At 47.1% G+C, this 20,312-nt stretch overlaps 2 protein-coding genes and 1 pseudogene across 2 annotated transcripts; 1 reads left to right on the top strand and 2 right to left on the bottom strand.

Moving 5' to 3' along the window:
- LOC123090138 (probable RNA-dependent RNA polymerase 2) overlaps nucleotides 1-8,951 on the bottom strand; it is a 52,226-nt pseudogene extending 43,275 nt beyond the window's left edge.
- A 2,050-nt stretch (nucleotides 8,952-11,001) lies between these two features.
- LOC123092370 (uncharacterized) lies at nucleotides 11,002-12,229 on the top strand. Its single transcript, XM_044514139.1, has 2 exons — nucleotides 11,002-11,487; nucleotides 11,580-12,229. The coding sequence occupies exons 1-2, from the start codon at nucleotides 11,350-11,352 to the stop codon at nucleotides 11,982-11,984; spliced, it is 543 nt and encodes a 180-aa protein (XP_044370074.1). The 5' UTR covers nucleotides 11,002-11,349; the 3' UTR covers nucleotides 11,985-12,229.
- Nucleotides 12,230-14,722: 2,493 nt separating this feature from the next.
- Nucleotides 14,723-19,045, bottom strand: LOC123090137 (tRNA-specific 2-thiouridylase MnmA; the record flags this gene model as incomplete). Its single annotated transcript, XM_044511572.1, has 8 exons — nucleotides 14,723-17,096; nucleotides 17,264-17,415; nucleotides 17,527-17,655; nucleotides 17,920-18,047; nucleotides 18,150-18,228; nucleotides 18,323-18,376; nucleotides 18,492-18,566; nucleotides 18,650-19,045. Coding segments are annotated over 8 exons (1,185 nt in total), but the record flags the coding sequence as incomplete, so codon positions are not given.
- Nucleotides 19,046-20,312: the final 1,267 nt, after the last annotated feature.

Genomic DNA, 20,312 nt, shown 5'->3' with positions numbered 1-20,312 from the left:
TATGGCAGATGGATGTCAAAACTGCATTCCTGAATGGATTTCTGGAAGAAGAGTTGTATATGATGCAACCGTAAGGTTTTGTCGATCCTAAGGGAACTAACAAAGTGTGCAAGCTCCAGCGATCAATCTATGGTCTGGTGCAAGCCTCTCGGAGTTGGAATAAACACTTTGATAGTGTGATCAAAGCATATGGTTTTATACAGACTTTTGGAGAAGCCTGTATTTACAAGAAAGTGAGTAGTAGCTCTGTAGCATTTCTAATATTATATGTGGACGACATATTGTTGATTGGAAATGATATAGAATTTCTGGATAGCATAAAAGGATACTTGAATAAAAGGTTTTCAATGAAAGACCTCGGTGAAGCTGCTTACATATTGGGCATCAAGATCTATAGAGATAGATCAAGACGCTTGATTGGACTTTCATAATGCACGTACCTTGATAAAGTGTTGAAAAAGTTCAATATGGATCAGGCAAAGAAAGGGTTCTTGCCTGTATTACAAGGTATAAAATTGAGTCATACTCAATACCCGACCACTGCAGAAGATAGAGAGAAAATGAAAGGAGTTCCCTATGCTTCAGCCATAGGCTCTATCATGTATGCAATGCTGTGTACCAGACCTGATGTGTGCCTTGCTATTAGTTTAGCAGGGAGGTACCAAAGTAATCCAGGAGTGGATCACTAGATAGCGGTCAAGAATATCCTGAAATACCTGAAAAGGACTAAGGATATGTTTCTCGTTTATGGGGGTAATAAAGAGCTTGTCGTAAAAGGTTACGTCGATGCAAGCTTTGACACTAATCCGGACGATTCTAAATCGCAAACCAGATACGTATTTATATTAAACGGTGGAGCTGTAAGTTGGTGTAGTTCTAAACACAGTGTCGTAGCGGGATCTACATGTGAAGCGGAGTACATAGCTGCTTCGGAAGCAGCAAATGAAGGAGTCTGGATGAAGGAGTTCATTTCCGATCTAGGTGTCATACCTAGTGCACCGGGACCAATGAAGATCTTCTGTGACAATACTGGCGCAATTGCCTCGGCAAAGGAATCCAGATTTCACAAGAGGACCAAGCACATCAAGAGACGCTTCAATTCCATCCGGGACCAAGTCCAAGTGGGAGACATAGAAATTTGCAAGATACATACGGATCTGAATGTTGCAGACCCGTTGACTAAGCCTCTCTCACGAGCAAAACATGATCAGCACCAAGACTCCATGGGTGTTAGAATCATTACTATGTAATCTAGATTATTGACTCTAGTGCAAGTGGGAGACTGAGGAAATATGCCCTAGAGGCAATAATAAAGCTATTATTTATTTCCTCATATCATGATAAATGTTTATTATTCATGCTAAGGATTGTATTATCCGGAAATATGATACATGTGTGAATACATATACAAACATAATGTCACTAGTATGCCTCTACTTGACTAGCTCATTAATCAAAGATGGTTATGTTTCCTAACCATAGACATGTGTTGTCATTTGATTAACGAGATCACATCATTAGGAGAATAATGTGATTGACTTGACCCATTCTGTTAGCCTAGCACTTGATCGTTTAGTATGTTGCGATTGCTTTCTTCATGACTTATACAAAGTTCCTACAACTATGAGATTATGCAACACCCGTTTATCGGAGGAACACTTTGTGTGCTACCAAACGTCACAACGTAACTGGGTGATTATAAAGGTGCTCTACAGGTGTCTCCAAAGGTACATGTTGAGTTGGCGTAATTCGAGATTAGGTTTTGTCACTCCGATTGTCGGAGAGGTATCTCTGGGCCCTCTCGGTAATACACATCACTTAAGCCTTGCAAGCATTGTAACTAATAAGTTAGTTACAGAATGATGTATTACGGAACGAGTAAAGAGACTTGCCGGTAACGAGATTGAACTAGGTATTGGATACCGACGATCGAATCTCGGGCAAGTAACATACCGATGACAAAGGGAACAATGTATGTTGTTATGCGATTTGACCAATAAAGATTTTCGTAGAATATGTAGGAGCCAATATGAACATCCAGGTTCCACTATTGGTTATTGATCGGAAATAGTTCTAGGTCATGTCTACATAGTTCTCGAACCCGTAGGGTCCGCATGCTTAACGTTACGATGATAGTTTTATTATGAGTTTATAAGTTTTGATGTACCGAAGTTTGTTCGGAGTCCCGGATGTGATCACGGACATGACGAGGAGTCTCGAAATGGCCGAGACATAAAAATTGATATATTGGAAGGCTATGTTTGGACATCGGAATGGTTCCGGGTGAAATCGGGATTTTATCGGAACACCGGGGGGTTACCGGAACCCTCCCGGGGGTTAATGGGCCTTAGTGGGCCATGAGGGAAAAGAGGAGGGCCGGCCAGGGCAGGCCGCGCCCCCTCCCCCTAGTCCGAATAGGACAAGGAAGGGGGGCGCCCCCCTTTCCTCTTTCCCTCCCCCCAAGTCCTAATCCAACTAGGAAAGGGGGGGGAGTCCTACTCCCGGTGGGAGTAGGACTCCTCCGGCGCGCCTCCTCCTAGGGCTGGCCGCACCCCCCTTTCTCCTTTATATACGGGGGCAGGGGGCACCCTAGACACACAAGTTGATCTACGGATCTTTCCTTAGCCGTGTGCGGTGCCCCCCTCCACCATATTACACATCGGTCATATCGTCGCGGAGTTTAGGCGAAGCCCTGCGCTGGTAGAACATCATCATCGTCACCACACCGTCGTGCTGACGGAACTCATCCCCGACACCCTGCTGGATCGGAGTCCGGGGAACGTCATCGAGCTGAACGTGTGCTGAACACGGAGGTGCCGTACGTTCGGTGCTTGGATCGGTCGGATCGTGAAGACGTACGACTACATCAACCGCGTTGTCATAACGCTTCCGCTTTCGGTCTACGAGGGTACGTGGACACACTCTCCCCTCTCGTTGCTATGCATCACCATGATTTTGCGTGTGCTTAGGATTTTTTTTGAAATTACTACGTTCCCCAACAGGCGGTGCATGCACGTGCACCGGCCGATCGACATGGGTCATAGGAGTTGCATCAGGAAGTAGTTCCATGCGAGCACCACGTCCAATACGTGCACCATGATTAGGTAACAACACAGGCGAATATGCAACATCTTCAAATTGGCCAAGCATAATAGGAGATAATGCATAGATGGAGGTGTGGTGGGTTGCTGCGGCATGGCGGAAAAGGGGAAGACGTTCTCATCAAAGACAACATCACGGGATATGTAGACACGATTTGTTAGCACATGAAGGCACTTGTAGCCTTTATGAAGAGAACTATAACCCAGAAACACACATTTCTTTGACCGAAATTCAAGCTTTCTATGATTATATGGACGAAGATGGGGCCAACAGGCACACCCGAACACCTTAAAGAAGGTATAGTCAGGAGTTTCATGTAGAAGGAGCTCAATAGGAGTTTTCATATTAAGAACACGCGTAGGTAGTCTGTTAAAGAAAACACGTTGTAGCAAAGGCATCACTCCAAAAGCGAAAAGGTACAGAGGCGTGAGCCAGGAGTGTGAGTCTGGTCTCAACTACATGTCGATACTTGCACTCAACAGCGCCATTCTGCTGATGTGTGTGAGGACAGGATAAACGATGAGAGATCCCAAGCTTATTAAAGAAAGTGTTGAGGTTGCGATATTCGCCCGCCCGCCCCCGCCCCCCCCCCCCCTAATCGGACTGAACATGGATAATTTTATGCTTGAGAAGACGTTCTACATGCACTTGAAACTGAATGAATATATCAAACACATCAAATTTGTGCTTAAGAAGATAAAGCTAGGTAAAGCGACTATAGCCATCAATGAAGCTAACATAATAGTTGTGACCACTCACAGACGTCTGAGCAGGACCCCACACATCAGAAAACACAAGTTCAAGAGGACTCGTTACTGCACGAGTAAAGGAAACAAATGGTAACTGATGACTCTTGCCTTGTTGACAGGCATCACACACGGACATCTCCTTATTGCTAGACTCGATAGGCAGCTCATGGCGGTGAAGGATATGGCGAACTATGGGAGTGGCAGGGTGACCAAGGCGAGAGTGCCACTGGGATGGAGACACACGAACACCGCTGAAGACGCGCGGGGAGGATGGATCCTCCAAGCGGTATAAGCCATGGCTCAGGCGACCACTAAGCAGAATTTCTCGGGTGGCTCGGTCCTTAACAAAAAGATCAAACGGGTGAAATTCATATAGGACATTGTTATCAAGAGTGAGCTTTGGAACAGATAACAGATTAAGAGTCACCGAGGGGACCCGTAAAATATTACGAAGATGAAGCTTCCTAGATGGATGACTAGTTAAGAGAGATGCTTGACCAACGTGAGAGATGGGCATACCTACACCGTTGGCGGTGTGAACCTTGTCATGACCATGGTATGGCTGGTGAGCGGACAGCTTGGCGAGCTCGTTCGTCATATGATTCGTGGCGCCGGTGTCCATATATCACGCGGGGTCAATCGGGTACGACGGCGTAAAACCTTGGTCGACGCGTGTATCCTTGCCCTTGGCGGCAACATGAGCAGCAGGAGGGCCAAAATCCGCCATGGCAAATTGACGCTCATTACCTTTTCCATCATTGCCGATGCCTAGGAAGCTCCGCTGAAATCGTTTGTGGCACTTGGAGGCGAGGTGCCTCTTACAACCGCAAAGCTGGCACCACACGGGGCCCCCGCCCAAGGTTGGCGCAGGGGGGTGGCAACCCGGGCAGGCGAGGAAGGCGCAGGTGGGCGCTGGCCACGTGATGCCCAAAAGGCCGCCGGTTGATCGGCGATGGTGGTGACGGAGCGACGAGCTTCGATGCGTTGCTCGGTGAAGAGCAGACGGGAGAAGAACTCGTGCGGAGGAAGCGGCGGCTTGGCGTAGTGGACGGCCTCGGCAAGGTTGTCGTACTCGGCATCGAGACCCTTGATAACGTAGCCGGCGAACTCCTCATCACTCAGCGGTCGACCAATAGAGGTCAATGTGTCCGCCAAGACCTTGATTTTGTTGAAGTATGTTGTGGCAGATGAGTCCAGTTTCTTGATGTCATCAAGCTTGCTGCGAAGAGCCATCGAGTGGGCGGTGGAGGTCTGGGCAGACGCATGCTCCAGAGTCGTCCAGGCATCCAAGGAGGAGGCAGCAAAGAGGCAAAGGCCAGCGACCCCGTCCCTAGGGAACCCTGGATGGCGGAGAGGATCGCTTGGTCTTTGCTGCACCCACACACGGTGCGCAGGGTTGATGGCCGGGCCGTGGACAATGTGGATAACCTGCGGCGGACACGGTACGGAACCATCGACATAGCCAAGGAGGGAGCGGCTGCGGAGCAGCGATAGAACCTTGGCGCGCCAAAACAGATAGTTGTCCGGCGTGAGACGAGTGGTGATCAGGTTGTCGAAGTGAAACGGCCCCGAGATCATGGCAGCGTCGGTGGTAGCAACAGCGGACGCCGCAGGGGTTGCGGGTGCCACACCCGCGAGCGGATCATCGGAGGCCCCCGAGGCCACCGGCAGTATGGCGAGTGTCGGGGACGAGCCAGCTATGGCCGCGGGTGGCGCCATCATCACGGCGGTGGAGACCGCCACCATCGACGTCGCAGGAGATGGCGGGATCGAAGCCGAGAACATCGAGCCAACGGCAGTAGTGCCGAAGACTTGGGGCCTCGGCGACGCACCGGCGTGGGCGGGGAGATTGAGAAGGGCGGCCAGCGACGCGGGGATGGCCCTGGAGCTGGCGAACCGGAGGCGGAAGCGGTCATGGCAGCGGCGGCGACGGTGGCCCTAGGGTTGGGGGCACTGTGGCGGCAGCGGCTGAGGTGGAGTAGGACCTAGGGTTAAGCTGATACCATGTTAAACATAGGATTTGTGGGAACTGGCTCAACCCTCTAGGGGTGGCCTATCACATATATTTACGCAAATGTTAACGCCCACACGTGTGGGCGTTAGCCAACTCACCCACACGCCTCCATCACCGTCCAGTAACTTCTGCATGAATTTTGGCACGAATTAGCTGATTTTGTATGCCACGTAGGACAACTCGCGTGTGTGGGGTGTGAGAGAGGTCGCCCACACATCCGTTTTACCACATGGAGGGGCCGGTGTGTGGGCGTTTAGCAGTTCGCCCACACACCAGTTTCAGCCACGCACAAGGGTTGGTGTGTGGGCAGTTTGCCATCTCGCCCACACGCCCGCTTCCTCTCCCACACCCAAGCTGCCAGTTGCCATGCGTTTTGCAGTGTACATGGCAACTGCCCTAGTGTGATTGCAAGCAGATGGTAACTCTCTTTTTTTTACCCGAACATGTCAGTTGCCATATGTTTGGCATGGTACATGGCAAACTGCCCTAGCGTGCACGTAAGCAGATGGCAGCTCTTTCTTTTTTAAATGGCAACTGCCCTAGCGTGCTTGTGAGCACATGGCAACTCTCTCTTTTACCCGAACATGTTTTTCCATGCATTTTTTTGTAGCGCTACATGGCAACTGTCTAGTGTTAGTAGGTGGCAACTCCTAAAGTTTTGAAATCATGACAACTGCAGTAGACCAGACCACACATGACAACAGCTGTAGTTGTCCAAAATGGCAATCTGAAACTTTGACCTGAGATGGCAACTGCAGTTGAGCAAACATGGCAACTGTAGTTGTCCGACATGTCAACCGTAGTTCAGCGACATGGCAACTGCACTTAAACGAACATGGACGAGGGTCCGGCCCATGGCAACTGCGGGGCGCGCGGTAAAGTGTCACGTGGGGCGTGCGGGACCACGAGGTACGAGGCCTGACGTACCGGGCGTGTGGGCGTTATCTATTTCGCCCACATGCACGCGTGTAAGAGGGACCGGGAGGAAAAAAAGAGGCGTGTGGGCGCTAGTTGTTTTGCCCATACATAAACGTGTGGGCTGATCCTCTTAGGCACCACACAGAACGTGTGGGCAGATTTCTTAACGCCCACACATGTGGCAGTTATCGGGACCCTATATTTATAAGATTACACAATCGGACTACGTTACAAAGTCTAACAGCAACGACGTCCGCAGCCACGAGTTTCCTCGCCAACGACGGTCGTCGCCCTGAGTTTCCTCTCCCGCCTCCGTGCCGAATCGAGCCAAGATGGCTGCATCGGTGGTGGTCCTTCCCGGGTCAACACTGGGCATGCGCAGCTGCTAGCACGCTCCCGGGCATGCCTTTGCTTGCCAACGAGCGACGACGCACGTCGTTCCGGTGTGGCTCCACCTTGTCCTTCCAGGTCAACGTCATGCTGCTCCTCAGGCCTTCCCAGCCGAGCCCCTCTGGCCGCCGAGCTCATTCCAGGCATCTCCGGTGTGCGTGCGTGCTCTTGTGTGCCTGCCTAGCGAGTGTACGTGTCCGGCGTGTGCCGTGTGCGGTTGGCCGGCATGCGTGCCCAGCGTGTGTGTGTGCGCCTGGCGTCCATGGTCTGCGTGCGTGATCTGTGCGTGTGTCCTGCGTGTGCTACATGTGTTGCCAGTGCGTGCTTGCGTGTGCGCCCACTGGCTGCCAAGGCTCCCTGCTAGAGTGTGCTAATATTTGTTGGTGTGGTCATCCTTTATGTGTTCGAGCGGTCACCTTTGCAACTCTCCATACGTCTAATATGTCAGTGGGGAATTTATTATCGTGTCTAATATATCATACATTCATTTAACTTCACTGTCTGTACCATCAAACTTGTGTGATTTCAGGTCAAAATCTATTAAAACTAACCATCTGCGACAAAAAGAGCTCTTAATTGGGTCATTTACTGTTAGAATAGTACAGTCAACACTTAAACCCTATCGACAAAACAACAAAGGGCGTTCTTGTCATTTCAACACGTTTCAGCAACAGCCGCAGCTGCTACAGCACAACTACCAAACGACTGCACTTCAGCTCAAACCTTCCAGGTTCCAGCCGCAGCTAGCAGCTACAGCTGCTCCTTCCAGCCGGAACCGTTGCAGCTGCAGCTGAAGAAGTTGCAGCCCAAACAAACACACCCTAAATATACCATACAAAAAGAAAACTAAAGTTTAAGAACAAACAACTGCAAATTCAGTCACCACTTTCACAAATTCCAGTCGCATACCATACAAAAAGAAAACTAAAGTTAAATCAAGGCCTGCACGCCATGCATATCAAACCTACTGTTTGTCTGCACACCGTCCTTTTCTTCAAATGAAACTATCAGATCACACTTCACTTCCACGAATCTCATCTGTAACAGGCAAATGCGTTTAATATTTGCAAATTTCTACCTCGCCCTGTAACCGCAATGTCTGACTAATATATAATGTACAAAGGAAAAACAGAAACATCACAGCAACTCGGTGACCAGCTCACCTGAAGCAAGATGGCGCCGGCCCCATCGAAGCTGCACTGGTAGCAGTTCCTGATGTCCTCGAAGAACACCTCGAGCTTGTACATCTGTGTATCGTGATTCAGGTAGAGGTCTATGCGCCGCTTCCCCGGGATGACCTCCACGCACACGCTGTCCCAAGAGTCGGCCACCTCGAATTCGCGCTCGGCGACGCGGTTGCCTACAAGGAGGCGGGCGTCGGCCACGCGGAGAGAAAGGTCCGGCGCGCGGGGAAGAAGGTCCGAGGGGGCAGGGGAGACGGAGAGGAGGGAGCCGAGGAAGCGGGGTAGGCGCCCGGAGGAGGCGAGTTCGGCGGCGAGGGTTGCGGTGGCGGTGGAATCGAACTGAACGCTGCCATTGCCTCGGCTTAGCCAGCCGCGTCGGGCAGCGGCGATCTCGCAGGCGTACGCTTCGCCGGCGGCGGCGACGGCAGAATTGAAGAATGCTAGGAGCTCCTTAGCGACGGCGGAGGGCGGGATATTGGAAACTCGCACCGTTGCCGTGGAGACGGGCGCCGACAACGCTGTCGCCATTGGAGTCTAGGGGGGACTGAAGGATTTGGTGTTCCGGCGGGGTTACCCCTCTTGGGTTTTTTTTTACTAGACAATTGTCCGTGCTAGATTAGCTCGTGACTGCGCTTCTATCTATTATTATAAACTAGGAAAATTGCCCGTGCGTTGTAACGGAAGAAAATAAAATCACACACCCATGCTCTGTGCTTCACAATTGACTAAAAATATCATACACGTGATGCTTATTTTGAGTTACCGACACCATACAATAAAAATGTGGTATGCTTCGTCCGACGACCAGGCATGCATACTTCTGTCGTGTGTGCTAACCGTGAAGTACTTGTCATGTAGATGTTCTAACTTTCTGTTCTATTGTGTACATCTTTTTTGCAACTGGGTCGAATCTTTAGTTCTTTTGTTTTGTTGATTGGCTTCACGTTGCTCTTTTAGTTTTTCCGGTTTTTCTTCATGGCCATCCATGCCTAACGCTCTCTATCTCGTTTACATCTTTGTTCCCTGGCATTCATGATTGGAGATTGCAACCCAAATTGCTTGCCTTCATGAAAGTTTTCTATGATTTACTCCCTCCATTCCAAAATATAAGTGTTTGTAGAGATTCTACTATAGACTACATACAGAGCAAAATGAGTGAATGTATACTCTAAAAGGCGTCTATATACATGTGAATGTAGTCTCTATAGTGGAATTTCTAAAAAGACTTATATTTAGGAACGGAGGGAGTAGAAATCTATTGTCGATTAAACAAAAAAATAGATTAGATTCTGCATCATACATAGAACATAAATAGCTACTCATAAATTAATCTCATGAGCCTGCAGATAAGCATCAAATATGTGTTGTTTGTACAATAATGTTTTACTTCTTTTCGGCAACCCTTTTTTAAATTGTGCAACTATTTTGGCTACCAGTTTAAGTTTATATTAGCCAACTATGATATTCTATCTAAATCCTTTTAGGCGATTATCACTACGTAAAGTTATTGCTATCCTATATAGAATTATTAATGTCTTCAAATCATGATAGTAGGGTATAACAACTTCTGTAGTTACCTTTGTTTAATAAAGTAAGCTAGTTCACCAAAGTAGGTTACTTTTGTTTACTATATTTTTTGTTTAAATGTAATATTTTTGTACTATGGTATCCCTATATATGGTTTCCGATAAGCATAGGTGAGTTAATTAATGATGACGTATGTATTGCTAGCGTCCTACTCCCTCTATAAACTAATATAAGAGCATTTAGATCACTATTTTAGTGATCTAAACGCTCTTATATTAGTTTACGCAGGGAGTACAATTTAGGAACCAAAAAAATGTTAGGATGTTGTAGATCAAATCGTCGTTGCCTAGTGAAAAAAGCATACCACATCGGCAGATTAATTATTGTACTACCATCAAACAATATTTTTTTATGCATGTAACACTTTCAAAGTAATTTTACCTTGATACAATTGTTGGTTTTCCTCCATAGCATTAATGTTTGGGGCCGGAGCATGTATAAGGTGGTTGCCAAGTCCCTCCATACCAACATGTCCATCTTTAAGGATGTCAGGCATGGATTCCTTTTTCTGATCCTGAACGATAGCTTCATTGAGATCAACTAAAGCCTATATTGGCATGACACGTAAATGTCGTTTCAACGTCAATGGCTTATTATGCACTTGTTGAACCGAGGTCAACTGGAAAAAATTTATTTTATATTTACTTTACTGAATGTGTAAGCACATATGTTTTCGTCGTGTGTGACTTAACCTCTGTATATATGTTAGTCCAATATATTGTCTGAGCCTTATTCATGTATGTATGGTGTTTGTTTATTTTCAGTTTTTGCGCCCTAGCAGCTAGTCAGAGTGAGGGACATACACATAGTCTAATTCAATTTTTTTGATATGAGTCAAATTCAACCTTAAAACAGAAAGGCAATGTATGCGTGGTTCGGAGAACAAAGACGCACACACTAACACGTCCAAGTGATGGACTCGAAGATTTTTATCGGTGCATGAAGGATTCAAAGTCTTAATCTCGTAAAAAAAAGTCCAAACTATTAAAAACAGAAACTGTCTAAAAAAAGATAGCCACACACGTTGGTTGGTCTAGAAGAAACCAGCAGCCGCATCGCTAGCGCTCCTCCACAGAATCTTATCTCCTCAGTTTTTCTTCGTTGCGCCAGTTATTCACATGCCGACCTCCCCTGGGACACGCCGCCGCTGCCGCTTGCACCCACCGCCGCGGCGCACGCCGCCGAATCTCGCCGCTCCCCCGGATCCCTTCACCACCCCGGCCATGGGCGCTGGCTCCCCCGCCTAGAATCCCCGCTCCCCCGGCCATGGCGCGCGCTACACACCCGCGCAACCACCGGGAATCCACGATGGGCTCCTCTGCAGAGGAGCTAGCTCCGCGCCGTGCGCTCCAGCACCGACGCTCGTGCAGTTCAACGGCGACGACGGCCATGGCCATGCTCACTCATGCTCCAACGCCGGCCGTCCTCGCGCAGGTCCCTTTTCCTCTGTATCTTCAGATCTCATCCCACCACCCGAGCGCCTCCTCCTCGCGCCCTCGTCGACGATCTGCAGACTGCAGTAGCAGCAGCAGGACCCCCGCCGGTGAGCTACCTCCTCCCTCCTTCCTCCTCCCTCATCCCCTTCTACCACCGATGTACTACCTCTCCTCACACTCTCTCTTACCTCTCGAACAGGAAGCAGCAGCTCCACCGCACAACAACGGCGCTGCGGGTGTCACTCTCGAGCGCCAGTTCACGGTCCCAGCGCCCATCTACCTGTGCAGCGCGGCCGCTAACATGGGCAGATCGATGAGGAACGCCGGCGGCGCCCGCGTGCCCTCGTGGATGGCCAGGCTCAGCCGGCAGCGGCGGTGCCTGAAGAGCGTCACCGCCGGTGCGTGGTCCGCGAGGAGGGCCCTGCTGCCGCTGTGCTGCCCGAGCAGCGCGCCCATCATGAGCGCCAAGACGGCTTGCCCCATTCCTGGGCTCGGGCGGCGCGGACGCCCGCCGCGACGCATCACCCCTTCCTTGGCTCCTGCGGCGTGGACGCCGGTGGCAAGCGGCGACGCGTGCCCGGCGGTGGAGAACGCAAATGGATAAGCGGCGGCGGTTCCTGGTGGTGAATCAGTTTAATTAAGTATCGCGGGGTAGATTTCTAACTAATGGAGGGTTTTGCTGCAAAAACGAAGCGTTTCCTCATGTTAAAATAGGACTGCGTGTTGATTTCTTAGAAACAGAGGGGCTTTTGTGCAAAATAGCTAGCGACGACGGACGACACCCAATTTGCTTTATTATTAGGTAAAGACTAGTAGAGTGCTCGTGCGTTACCACGGGCTCTTAAAATAGTTTGCAAGAGTTACATGTTAACTTTCTAAGGCCTCGCCCTACCGTAGATCCAGACCCCTGCCACTGATTCCACCCCGCCTAGGCCGCCGCCTGCCGCCGCGCTGCCCCATCGCGTTCGCCTCCGCTTCGGCCGCCTCCGCCCGCTCGGACCCCGCCCGCCTCCTCTTCGGCCGCCTCTGCCTCCGGTCCATCCTTCGCCCGGCGCCGCTCCATCCGCCTCCTTTCCGGCCATGCTACGTCCGCCTCCGCCCCGTGTCGCATGCCGCCATCCCGCTCCGTTTGCCTCCGCCCCGCGCCGCACGTCGCCGCCTCGCTCCCCGCTCGGCCGCCGCCCGCTCCCCGATGGCGCCGAAGAAGACGCCGAAGGGCAAGTCTGGTTTCTTCGGCATGAGGGAACTTCGGACTGGAGTTCTCTGGCGCCGGGCAGCATTGGTGGCTCGACACGTATCCCACCGCTGATGAGGTCGTGTGTGCCTACGACATGGCGGTGTGACGTGCCGGACGGACGAAGACGGACCTAAACTTCCCGGAGGTCGAGTCCCAGGCGGTGGCAGAGTGGCTCATGCCGCAGGGCATCCGGATGGAGGAGATGCCGACTAAGAAGGCGAAGAAGAGACTGGCGGTCATTGTCGCTCCCAGCGAGAGCGATGAGGCAGTGATGGCTTGGTTTGAGCCATTTGCAATTTGCTGCAAAGCCATCTCTAATGCTATTTGCTACATTTTTAAATAGGAAAATTATTCCGATCAACCAGCCATAACTCAACAGACCAATCTCTAATGAAATGCTATTTGCTACATTTTTTAAATCAAAAAATTATTCCGATCAGCCAGCCATAACTCAACAGACCAATCTAAACCCACATTTTCTAAAGTAAAGAAATTATTTTCCTTGATAGATCAAGATGACAAAGTGTCGTTTGCCCGACTGCTATGTTCCTACACATGCAGAGCAAATTATTTTTTAAATCAAGGAATTAAGAAAAGGAAGAATATCATCATGTTCGTGGCACTTGCCAGGTCTGCCATGCTACCATGGCATCGTCTTTTTAGTCTCTACTCATATGCCGAGTTGAGAAATAATCTTCAGATATACCCATTGCTAACACACTCACGTACATAATGATCAGACAAGTACATAATGATCCTTGTCTGATTGATTTGGCTGGTTGTTAACACAAGTACACAACACACAAAATCAGTCAATGGCCACACGTATGCATTGTCTACTTTATTCTACTCCCTCCGTTCCAAAATAGATGACCCAACTTTGTACTAACTTTGTACTAAAGTTAGTACAAAGTTGGGTCATCTATTTCGGAACGGAGGGAGTAATTGTGATGCAATCGTGACACATACTCGCCCCGTTCGCTCGCCCGTCACGGTAATTGCCTACTCGCTATTTGTGCCAACCGCTCGACCTCGCCACCGCCGCTCACCACTCAATCTCCACCGGCTGCCCATTGCCTCTTGCGCCTCCCGCGCGCTCGCTCGGCCCAATGCTGTTGATTGGAATGCGGGACTGAAGGTAATCCATGCACAGGTTTTAGTTTTGCTTGGCATCAATCTTTGGTACTTGTCAATCCATCTAACACACAAAAAAATCGACTCTCACACAGAAAAGTGATCTAACTCATTTGTCAAGTACCCTGCTCTAAAAACTGTGTGACAAATGAATCTAGTAGAAGTAAAAATGGTAAGAAGCCCTCAGCTCAAACTATAACATAGCTAAAATTAATTAATTTAACAATTGTGCTTCAATAGATAGAACACTGCAGTTCTCTTTATATGGACTTATACTAAAGACAATTTAGGTATGGAAGAGAAAAACATCACCTCCAATCATTAACATCCCAATGTCCTGACATAGATTTGGCACTGACTTCTCTAGATGAACAATGATCCCAATGTCCCTCTTACTGGATAGAAAGTCTAATGTCAACGGCAATACGCAATAGGGAGCGACATCTGAAATCTTGTGGTCCATAGCAATTAGAGTCCTTCTCAAGAACTTATCCTGCTTCGATAACCACATATGAACCAACCATAGAAGCGTGAAAAGTGAAGTGCATGGCGGTTTTACCAGAAAATGCGTCAGCAACCGCACAACCGCACACACACGCTGATCAGCAGCAGCAAGCACACAACATCGCAGCGATACACAGTGGCAGGGGCATACCACGCACACATGCGTAGCAACAACAGCCAAACGCGCACATCAGCAAGCAAGCGCGCATGCCAGCGGATATAAAAATCTCAATGGCGGCCTGTTTCTCTCAAACCTCCTTGGCAACCCCATTGAACTTGTCACCTCATGCCCCTCCTATCTCTCTCGCTCTTCCTTCCATCCAACAACGCCCTGCCTTCCAGCTATCGTTCTCATCTTTCTCGGATTGATACAAAAAATAGGGTAAATAATTGGATGCTTACTTAGCATGTTGTACCTGCTTCTGTAAGTGACTTGGTAGGACAAGCACACAGAACATTTCAAAACATGCAGTGAAGAGCTGCCAACTGTAGTAATTTTCTTAATGTATGTACTATTAGTTGGCAAAGGAAATTGATTTTGTGCCACCAAATGAATGCACATCATCTCATCCGCTTATTCTGGATGGCTAGAGATATGCAATTCTTTTGCTGACCAATTGTCAATAATGGCCGAAGCAAGTTTATACAGATACATAGCAATGAATATCAAAAAATGATATAAGGAACTAAAGCTAAAAGTACCCCCTATTTCTTCAGTTTCGTCAGATTCCTCATCTTCAGCATCTTGATCATATTTGTCAAGTCGTCATCAGGCTAGGCCTGGCTCTGTTGTTTGCTTGGCTGCTGCATGCCACAACAATTATATCAATTAGAGCAAACAGAAGCAGGCCCTAATTAGTCCAGACAAAAAAATAGAGGTAACACATACCAGAGATAACATATCATGGCAAGCGGATATCAAAAGAACATGATCCACAGCCAGAGGCTCGAGATAGACCAAATGCAGCGACCGTTAACAAATCCAAATTCAGTGCTAACAACAACTACTTATATATATTTGGACGTACATAGAAATTAGATATTTCCTAATTGTTTGCATAACAAAAAACATGCTGGCTGCAAGAGAATGAAAGACGAACCTATTGATGAGCACAACAGTACATACCATCCCATCATGATGTTGCCATCTCTCACACTTGATGATTGCATCTTGTTATTTCTAACATGTACACCATCGGGCGATTTCTTTATTAGAAATATATTTACACAATATGATCAGAGCAACATCAAGGAGCCGGATGCTGGTGCACAAATTCTCCTCAAATTCCACATTCAACCCCTGTAGAGAAGAACGACATATTTTTCATAGGTGATTTTTGATCGAGCTCCTACAGAAAAATTCAAAGAAATCATGAGTAGCATGGAGCCAAGCAAACTAATCAGAGCAAATCATGAGAGGAGAAGCCTCTCAACCTACTACAGGAAATCGAGTCAACATTAATTCGTGTAAGAAATAAACCGTAATGTAGATCAACAACTGAGTAGTTGATAAAATAACCCTGACACAACCCATTAATACAATATATAGTCACAGGAAGTAGATTGAGATTGTGCAGATATCATGATCTACGAACCGTATCAACGAATATTGATTGCAAAGTCACAAACAGAACCTCCTGACATCACAAAACAAATGTTTCATCAACAGAAACTCTAGCGAATGCCAATTGGATTATATAAGTAAGATAGAGACATCGAAAAAAAGAAAAGATAATTCAAGGAGTATATATTCTATTTTCTTACTTGACATCATAGAGAATGCAAGTCAAAGATATTGTGATACATCTTACCCATCTATAAATTGACTGGAAGGCACAATCCCCAGCAAAATATACAGAATGAATTGCTTCTATGGTCCAAGTATTGCATAAATAGTTATATACATAATATTCAACAGTTAGGATAAACACGACATGTACTACCAATGATTTGTGGCCCGTCCGGCGCGGGCCACGGGCCCGCTTCCAAGTGCACGTGCAATGCACGTCTTCACAAATATTATAACCACATGTGAGAAATCACATACTAACACGATGTTGCAATCAATTTGTAATTAAAGAAGCCAAAAGTCTTTTTTCTTAAACCAAAATTCTTTATGCTGGAGTTTAAACAAACCCCACAATAACATGATCAATTTTTTTTGCTCTACTTATCACCTAATTAAGCAAATGCATGACTTATGAAGCGGATAAGAAATCGTGTTAACTTGGAACTAAAATTCCAACAAAAGAGTGAGGAACAAACCTTGTTATCATTGCTCTGAAGTCTGAACCTCCCCCTATTTGTTAGTGAAATGTGAGTATGCTTCGAAGATAATAATTTCTTATGCAACATATGCTTTTACATGTGAAAGAGCTACAAAATATGTTGACCTACCTATGTGCACTTCCTAAATCAAGCGGATAAAATTATTTCTATCGGCAATATAAAGTACTAAACATTAGTTCGAATTGAATAATATAGCAGAATTGTCATTTCTGACTTTTCATCCAACACTGAATACGAAAGAAAGGGACAATGTCCACTAACATCTTGGACACTGCACCGGAAATACCATTGGAGGTTGCAGCAAGGGAACTCCTCTCGGCAGCCTCTACCGTGTCCATTACTTTCTCTGTCACAGGAAGAAGGCCAACGATGTAATGTAACTAAAAGATTTCCTCGTCGCGGCGTTCGTGGCGGCGCGCAGTAATCGCTGGCCCAGAATCGCTAAACCAGTTCAGCGATCTAACACGAAATGTTCGCCTCCTCTTATCCAGCGAATAGTAATTCCTTAATACAAAAACCACATTATTTTGCACATCTTTCTCCACAACATACCTGTGTAAGAGAAAATGACCACTCATTTGATGAATTTATGGATAAATAGATATGTGCTACATGAGGACAGATCTTCCTTGAATTGTAGAATACTTCAGGCTATATACATTTAATTTAGCTGATATTATTGTACCATAAAAGAGGCTAGTATCATGTACACTGCATACCAAGGTCCTCCAGAAAGTCGCAAACCTTGTCGCTGACCAATCGTATAGAACCAAAACCCACGGTGCATCCCTAGGTAATCTCCAGTTTCAGCCTCAAGAAGTATACCCTCCATTTCTCCTATATGTCTTTGAACAAACTCACTGAATTTGACCTAGAAAGAGTGACTTTTTAAGCTTAAAATGAGACAACACAAGGATAAAGAACAGAACCATATTTTGCCAAAAAACATGTGAAATATTAACAACTATATTAAAGCAATAACCTTTCCAAGAAAACATATCCCCTGAGAATCCTTTCTAGCTTGGTTAGGAAGGTCCATCTGAACAGCCAGACTGCAAACTTCATCCTGCAAAAGATGAGCTCCATTTATAGATAAATACACCGCCAGATCCTGAAAATATATCACCTTTGTTATACACCCTAGTGGAAAAAGAAGCCTTTTAAGCTGGGGCTGAGAGAGATGTGAGAGGAAATGTCAATTGAGTTCTATTATTCATCCTAGAAGGAAAGTTGTGATACAGTGAAACAAATATATGGTTCTTCTGTTTAAATAAATATTGGTTAGTCGAAACCACCTTTCAGACTCTGATTGTTGTTTCAGATCAAGGATCAAACTTTCAGTAACACTGAAGCTAAGCAAGCTATTTTAAAGCACCTCGCCTTTCAAAAGTTGGAGCACCGATGGCTCTTTAGCGTTCTCAACGTGTGGATGGACTACATGTGCATAATGTCCTGAAGCTATGTAATCAAATCCCAAATTTTCAATTGCTTCTAAGAAAGCTCCTGCAGAAAATGAGTGAAAAAGAATAAGCACATGAACACAGTTCAAAGACTATACCTCGATGCACAATCAAATTTCAGTAATAGAAGTGTGCACATCCATACCAAACTTTATTCTTGTGTTGCAAAGAACACCAGGGTTCGGTGTGCGCCCGTTGCGGTACTCATTAATCATATGAGACACCTAGATATAAAATCCATTATAGTTTCTCAGAATGCAGAAAAACATATGGGATGTCTGCGAGGATCAGGCGCAAAAAGTTTGAAGTGAAGCTTACCACATGGTTCCAGTACTCATCAGATAGATGTACCACCTCCAATGGCACGTCAATCTACAAAAGACAGCCATTAGATCAGTCAGTTCGTGCAGCCAAAGCTAGTTTACATATGCTGCACACTGGCCATTCAATGAAACAGCATGCACCAGATGAATTTTCCGAAATATACCTTGTCACACACAGCCTGTGCATACTTCAAATCGTCATCCCACGGGCACTCGGACCAAAAGTTCCTGAAATCTTCCTACAGATTAATCACGCCGAGCTTATTAAGTGATCCCGTAGCGTAGCATTGCAGAGCATAGCGACAGGGGAGTGTGTACGGACCTGGAACCAGATCTTGAGGCAGAAGGCAGTGCAGCTGTGCCCGGCTGCGTGGAGGAGGCGGAGCGCGACGCTGCTGTCGACCCCGCCGCTCAGCAGCACCGCCACCCGCAGCGGCGCCCTCCCCGCTGCCGCGCACCGAACGAGGTGCTCCTCGCTGATCTGGACCACCCCGGGCGCAGGTGCGGGCGCGTTGGGCGGGGAGGCTGCGAGCGGCGCCGAGGACGAGAGGGCGCGGAACGACTGGGGCAGCCGGCGGCGGCGGGGGGAGCCGCCAACGGCCGCGGCGTTCGTGGCGGCGCGCGGTGCCGAGGAGGGCGGCGGTCGGCAGGAGGTGGCGGCGCGCTGGAGCTTGGAGATCGAGATGGGATCGGGAGGCAGATTTTTTTTGGCACGGTTTTTTTTCGCGGGAGGGTTGCGAGTTAACGGAGGTGGGAGGATGACGAAAAAAACCTGGAGGTGGGAGGATGACGAAAAAAACCAGCGAAATTAAACCGCGCAGATTATTCATCAAGTCATCTATTAGGAGTAGAGATATTGATTCACAAGTTTTTTTTATGCAATCGCCTGTTATTTATTGTTAAATATTTATGTCGTAAGAATTTGATTAGTACTTACCAAAAACAAAATGTGTTTTTTTATAAATTAATAAAACATGAGACAATGATTCTATTTTAGAAAGAATTGATGGGAGAAAAATTAGAGATGAGAGAAAAATCAAACAGAAAGAAGAAAAGAGCGGGACATATATAAGAAAGATTAGACTAAAGAGATGTGAAATGAGAATCTTATGTCTTTTTTAACTAGGAGAGACTTGGGCATGTTTATGTGTCTTCCTTGGTCCAGAATACTTCATACATAATCCGCTTTATTTTGACCTTTTTTCAATCTTCATTGCACGATTTTGAACTATAAATTTTGCAAATAGTAGAAAGTATACTGATAATTAAAATAAGAAAACATTTGCCTGACAAAGATGCATGGATGGCGTGAAGAATGGTAAAGACACCATGCGCGGGGAGGGGGTGGGGGTGGGGAGGGGAGTTCGGGGTGAGCAAGGAAACAGGAGATCGTGTGTTCGACAACAATAGTTGCAATGATAGTGGAATTGAACTGAATACTCCCGTTGCATCGGTTTAGCCACCTGCTTTAGTTTGTAGATGTACCTGACGAGAGTGAATCAAAACACTTGAGAAACTCGTTAGCACCTAGGGCGTGATATTGGAAAAATGATAGTCGCCTTTTCTCATTATCACCATTGAAAAAAGGCGGCTGATGGCAAACAAATTACGATATGATGGCGTGGGCATGATCTTGCTATTTTGTACGATAAATGTTAAATTTTAGAGTTTTGAACCATTAAATAAATGGACTATTTTGCTAAGGAAAATGAATGAATTGGACCGACTTCACTGCTAGTTAACCTATACATAATTTCACCTACTATATGTGCTCCTACTTTGATCAGAATGAATCTGAATCAACAACAGCTAGTTACCAGCTCGTCACTATAAGTTTCCACTGGTAGAAAGAGGGGCTTCTGTCCCGGTTGGTAAGGCCCTTTAGTCCCGGTTTTTGAACCGGGACTAAAGGGTCGTTACTAATGCCTCTCCCCTTTAGTCCCGGTTCTTACACGAATCGGGACTAAAGGCCGCGGCCGCGTGGA

Source organism: Triticum aestivum, chromosome 4B (assembly GCF_018294505.1).
Source record: "Triticum aestivum cultivar Chinese Spring chromosome 4B, IWGSC CS RefSeq v2.1, whole genome shotgun sequence".
Taxonomy (NCBI): Eukaryota; Viridiplantae; Streptophyta; class Magnoliopsida; order Poales; family Poaceae; genus Triticum; species Triticum aestivum.
This window is presented reverse-complemented; position numbering and strand designations above follow the sequence as displayed.